The sequence below is a fragment of the Cupressus sempervirens genome, chromosome 2 (assembly GCF_028749045.1).
Source record: "Cupressus sempervirens isolate cs-2001-9-10 chromosome 2, ASM2874904v1, whole genome shotgun sequence".
Classification (NCBI taxonomy): Eukaryota; Viridiplantae; Streptophyta; class Pinopsida; order Cupressales; family Cupressaceae; genus Cupressus; species Cupressus sempervirens.
In genome coordinates, this window is record NC_143119.1 from 657,163,793 (window position 1) to 657,169,359 (window position 5,567).

At 36.4% G+C, this 5,567-nt stretch overlaps 1 protein-coding gene across 1 annotated transcript; it reads right to left on the reverse strand.

Annotated features, from left to right (window-relative positions):
* Nucleotides 1-1,074: 1,074 nt before the first annotated feature.
* LOC149575087 ((R,S)-reticuline 7-O-methyltransferase-like) lies at nt 1,075-3,323 on the reverse strand. The gene is made up of 3 exons (XM_089814953.1): nt 2,451-3,323; nt 2,283-2,347; nt 1,075-1,530 (listed from the first exon to the last, which is right to left on the reverse strand). The coding sequence occupies exons 1-3, from the start codon at nt 3,238-3,240 to the stop codon at nt 1,207-1,209; spliced, it is 1,179 nt and encodes a 392-aa protein (XP_089671079.1). The 5' UTR covers nt 3,241-3,323; the 3' UTR covers nt 1,075-1,206.
* Nucleotides 3,324-5,567: the final 2,244 nt, after the last annotated feature.

Here is a 5,567-nt window from a genome sequence, read left to right on the forward strand (position 1 = left end):
AATGACTACAGGCGATTCACCAAGATCTTATAGATTGTATTGCATAAGCTTATAGGTCTGAAGTTAGTGAGAGCCATCGGATCCTTTTTTTCAGGGCTAGAGCGATAAACATTCTATTAATTCTTTTGAGCATCTTCCTTGTCGTGAAGAAATCTCTCATAGCTCTAACCACATCAACTTTTACTACATCCTAGAAGTGTGGGAAGAGTGTCAAGGGGAAGCCATCAAGACTCGGAGATTTATAGGCCTTCATGGAGAAAACAACCCTATGCACTTCTTCCTCTATGACCTAATGAGAAAGATCAGCATTCTCCTTCACCGATAACACACTAGGAATGTCGTCAATTAGCCACTTCTTGTCCTCCCTATTGTAAACCCTATCTTCCTCCTTATAAGCATTTTGGAAGTAACTACTCGCCCAGTTGCCAATCTCCTCCATCTTAGTCAGTTTATTATTGTGGTCATCCATCATAGAGTCAATCGTATTTCTCCTTTTGTGATTAGAGGCAATCCTGTGAAAGAACGTCGTGTTCTTGTCCCCCAACTTCAACCACAGGATTCTCAATCTTTGTTTCCAAAACACTTCCTCCCTGTTCATAGTGTCTTTCCACACCCTCCTACAATTTTCCTCTTCAATAATCATTTTGTAGGAACAAAATAATTGAAACTGAATATTCTTACTTATTATGAAATCATCTTAAAGACTGACAACATCAATAATTTATTTGAAGATGATAATATCAACCAAACAGTGATTTTTTTTTTATTAAGATCTACAACAAAAGATCCAAAATGAAAAGCAATATGAAAATTACTTCAATCTAGCACCTTTTTTATTCCTTAAACTGTTCATATCATTAAAATTAGTCATTATATATCTCTTACTATGTGTCCTTCAACCACCAATAGAAAAAAAATTTCTAAAATATTTCCCCTTTTTTTCCCCAAAAAAATCTTACTGAGATTTAGAGGGAAAATTTGTAAACATGTAGTTTCTAAACAATTGTAAATCGTGATATACCTTACTGAGATCATATACTGATGTAAGAGAGATTATATACATACCTCCTCACAGATTAAAACTTGATTGCAATTGAAATATTGTAAAACATAACCACAAACCTTCGGACACATATAAAAACTCGAATGCAATTGAAATGTTATGAAATAGAAATGAAAACAAACAAGTAGAGTCCAAGCAATCCATCAGTCCTCAAGATGATGAGGAAAAGCTTCGATTATTGACATGTGCAAGGGCTCAGAAGGCAGAGGAATGATATTGTAGCGGTTAAACCCAGATGCTTGCAGTAGTTTTCTCCACTGTTCTTCCCTTCTCTCTTTACCTCTTGCGGCTGACAGCATTATCATATCCCTTATTCCTCCTATTTCTTCTGACCAGCTGGACTTGCTCTGCCCTGGCTCTGGCAACACCATTTCTACCAATATCAATTTCCCTTCCTTTGGCAGAGCTTTATGACAGTTTTTCAGAATTTTCTGGCACTCCTCGTCTTCCCAGTCATGCAAAATTATCTGCAACAGCAATGAAAAGAAAATGTTTAACAGTTAAATACAACACCAATTTCCTCACTAAAAATTCCGAACCTAAATTTTTGACATCATATATTACTATGAAACCCTCAGATTGTCTAAAATTCCTACAAATTGTCAAGAATACCAGCTAATGAGATCTCAAAATAGGGTAAATTTGGAAATAGCTACACTAAGAATGAGAGCAGATTTGATACCCCTTAAATAGCTCCTAGGCTCAACATCAGATTGAAAAAGATCGAAGAAAAAATATAGAAACCCTTTTAAAAAGCTGGAAAAGGTTCAAAATATTTTCTTTTAATTAAAAAATTATGAGAATGTGATATTGTTATCAGGATTTAATTCTATAGTTTTAGTGTCAAATTCATTGATCTATGTTTCTCCAAGAACACTTCATATTTCATTAAGAATGCTTCACAAGATCTGTTGAGAAATATTGGATAAAAAGAATGCTTCACAAGAACTCATCGAACAGTTAAACTAATTACATTTAAATCATATTCAGAAAGTGAAATAGAATTTTTCATAAACATAGATAAATAAATCTGATTCAAAAAATACACAACTGAATCCTGATAACAATATTCAAGTGTTTCGTCTTTCTTAGATTTAATGAATACTAAGTGTTTCTGATCCAAAATATGTATAAATAAGTTTGTCTAAAAAACACAGTCAAATCTTGACATCACAAAATTTTCCTAAATGTCATTTAAAAAATTGATTTAAGACTTTACCTTCATAAATATAACATCTCCATTTGGAACGCTAACAAACATGTCGCCTGCAATGTGTTGCACACCTGTACGACAAACAGATCATAAACAAACATTAAGCTTGTGTTTTAATATCTGTGAAGGAAGAGGAAAACAAAGTTCGATCGCTGTGTGTGAAAATGCAAATACCAGCATAAGTGGGAGCCTCTGAGATTACTTCGGGGAGATCAAAATTAAAGCACTTGATATTGGGGAAAGAGCGGGAAATGGCAGAAATTGTGGAACCGTTTCCACTAGCAACGTCTACCAGAGTCCTGAACTCCATCTTGCTGAATCCATCGCCATAAGCCGCTAAAATGTCTTTCACCAGGATCTTCGAATATGTTCCCATGGCCTCATTAAACAGCCTGCCAAGCTCAGGCTTACTCTCGGCGAGGGAGAAGACGACTTTTCCGTGAGCCAGCTCAAACGGAAAACCGCTCCCGGATAAAATGCTCTCGCCCAAACGATACCACGGTCGAATTAGGGTTTCGTGAGTGTGCAGTAAAAGCCAGGGAGCAAAAGTCCCTTCCTTTGCTCCTCCATTGTCGCTGTCTTTGACAAGCCACTTCGAAATAGGCGTAAGGCCGTATTTAATGGCGGAATCCGGGACTAGGGTTTGGGAGAAAATGCCTCTGGTGGCCAGAAATGAGAGTGTGCGGGACAGGAAATCTATGTTAGGTGAAGGGGAAGGCAGAAATCCGGCAATTTCCTCGGCGGAAAGCATCGATTCAGGTCCGCCCCTGGCAATAATGTCTGGAATTTCCAATTCCACAGCCCATCGAAGCCCTAGAGAGTACATAAAATCGAACATGAGCTTCCATAGATCGGTAAAACCTTCCAAATCCTGGCCGTTCGGCTGATCAGCAGAGATCACTTTTGATTTCTTGGAATCCATTGTTGCCTCTCCGAGATTCTGCCCTTCACATTCATTGTTCATAAGCACTTCGATTTCATGCCATTCAACTTTGATTTCTACCCAAAGGTCCCATGGACTGTTTCGTACTCAAAGCTTTCAGACTTGCAACTCACATTTTTTGTACCGATTTTTCACATGCTTTTGGACCTGTCTTCTTCTTCTTATTATTATTAGTAGTTCTGCCAATATTTATGCATTCATGTCAATCTAAATATGACATTAACACTAACCAATCAAATCCAAGAATTTAAAAGACTATATGGGATTTCAAATATTTATATTTTTGTTAATTTTTCATTATTTTATAAATCACATTTTTCTTGATGAGGGAGAAAATTAATTTTCTTCAACAAAAAATACAAATATTTTCTAACAACTAGTTATGGTTGTCTAGTAGCATGCATGGTATGTTTAAACATATAATGTGATACTCCGAATGCTTCATCACTTCTTCAAGTTCTATAATTCAAATATTGGTATGGATATCTTTCCTCATTGCACATAATTTAAGTTGTCAATGTAGAAGGTGCAAATTTGTCTAAAGCATATGTATTGATTGTAGTAGGATATTAAGTACTTAGTGTCATATTAGGGACTTTGGTCTCTTATTCTTGAGCTTAAATGCCCAAAGATAAAATAATATAGCATGACAACTTAACAACAAAATATGAGCCATCCTATCAGATCACAAGCGCATTTCTAAGACGAGAATTTAACAACAAAATATGAGCAATCCTATCAGATCACAAGTGCATTTCTAGGCAAAAATTAATGCATTCATAATGTTAATTTAGATTCTCACTCATCTACACCTCTACAACCATTATGCATTAGGCAGGAACTATGACGCATTGCATCTCTTATTATACACATTTTTTATATATGAGCATACTATATGGTAGATACAACTAAAAGTCTCCACTTACTGAATAGTGAGATGGATTCAATTTAAGGTAAACTATAAGTCTCCACCTACTAAAAAGTCACATGGATTCAATTTAAGGTTGAATTTTGTGTATTTCTATGTATTCGAAGTTTTGTAGATGGATTCTATGTGTAATTTAATATATTTCATAGTAGAGAAAAAGTCTTTAATGCTTCATTCAATTTTTTATGGCATGTTAAGATAGATGTCATTTTTAGTTGTGTCTTTTTTAGTCACATGTTATTGATTGATTGGTGTTGGATTCATTATTATTATTTATAACTAGCACTTGCACTCAAAGAAGGTGCAAGGGGTACTTCGATGGGTCATAGAAGTGGAAGCAATATTCACTAAAATTTAATTGCAAACAATTGAAGAGTGAATGAGTACTATGGAGATGCTTATTTTGCTCCTTAATATGTGAGTATTTATAAACATTTCTTTACATTAATAAACAAGTCACGGAACCAACTTTGGGTTATAGTTTGAAATGGTAGTTGGTCATTTTTGCCCTCATTCAGCCCATCACTAATATTCGATCAAAGAAACCTTAAATGGGCTAGGTTCCTTGTAGGGGATAATATCGTGCTAAAGCTGGCAGTTAACATTTCATGATAGCCCATTTTGTTCTTGGTTAGGTGACTTTGGCTGTGAGATCTGATGACTCTCGTGTTTTCGCAAGCTATCTGCCAATCTTCCCAAAAGTGAGAGATGCTTCCACGCATCGCCTTTCTGGCGCTTCCTCCTACCCCAATGCCTTCGCGAGACCGAGAAGCTTGAAATTGAATAGGATGCTACCATGTGTCTTCATCTCAATATTTCTTCATACCGCGGAGTCTCTGCAAGGTTCTAAGGTCTGGAAGAACACCGTGGCGACTCTAGTGCACTTCTACTAGTTTCAAACAGACCCAGTGCTAGTATGTAAAGATCAACTTTGATCTTTTGTGATTTTCAAAGTTTTCTTTGAAATTGTATCTTTTTTGAAACTCTAACCATGGACCCATTTCATAGAAACAACTACTATCCCCCCATATCATGACAATGTTATTCCTCAACCCTCATATTGCCATTTTATATCTTAGCCCGAAGCTAGTTATTGTGAGTATGCTCAGAGCTATTACTCTCCTCCTACCTTGCTCCTCCAATCCCAACATCCCCATATAAAACTTGAAGATATGATGTTGGAGTTCCCAAGGAGGATGGATTGGAGTCATGAAATAGATGCATAGTTGCTGGCCTATTGTAGGAAGCTTGTTGAGATTGCAAGGCAGCAAGAGATAGAGAGGCAATAGGAGGAGATGGAATACTAGGCCTATCTCCAACAAAAAGATGAAGAGAGGGAGAAACAGAGACATTTTGAGGAGAAACTTGCTATGCAAGTTGCTGCAACAAGAGAGGAGGAAATGAGGCTCCAATTAGCTCA

Excerpts from the sequence above, each read along its gene's own strand:
- LOC149575087 (XM_089814953.1), bottom strand. The coding sequence starts at position 3,240 with ATGAACAATGAATGTGAAGGGCAGAATCTCGGAGAGGCAACAATGGAT. Across the intron at positions 2,348-2,450 it reads AGAGGCTCCCACTTATGCTG|GTGTGCAACACATTGCAGGC; the intron begins GTATTTGCATTT and ends TTTGTCGTACAG. Across the intron at positions 1,531-2,282 it reads GAGATGTTATATTTATGAAG|ATAATTTTGCATGACTGGGA; the intron begins GTAAAGTCTTAA and ends TTGCTGTTGCAG.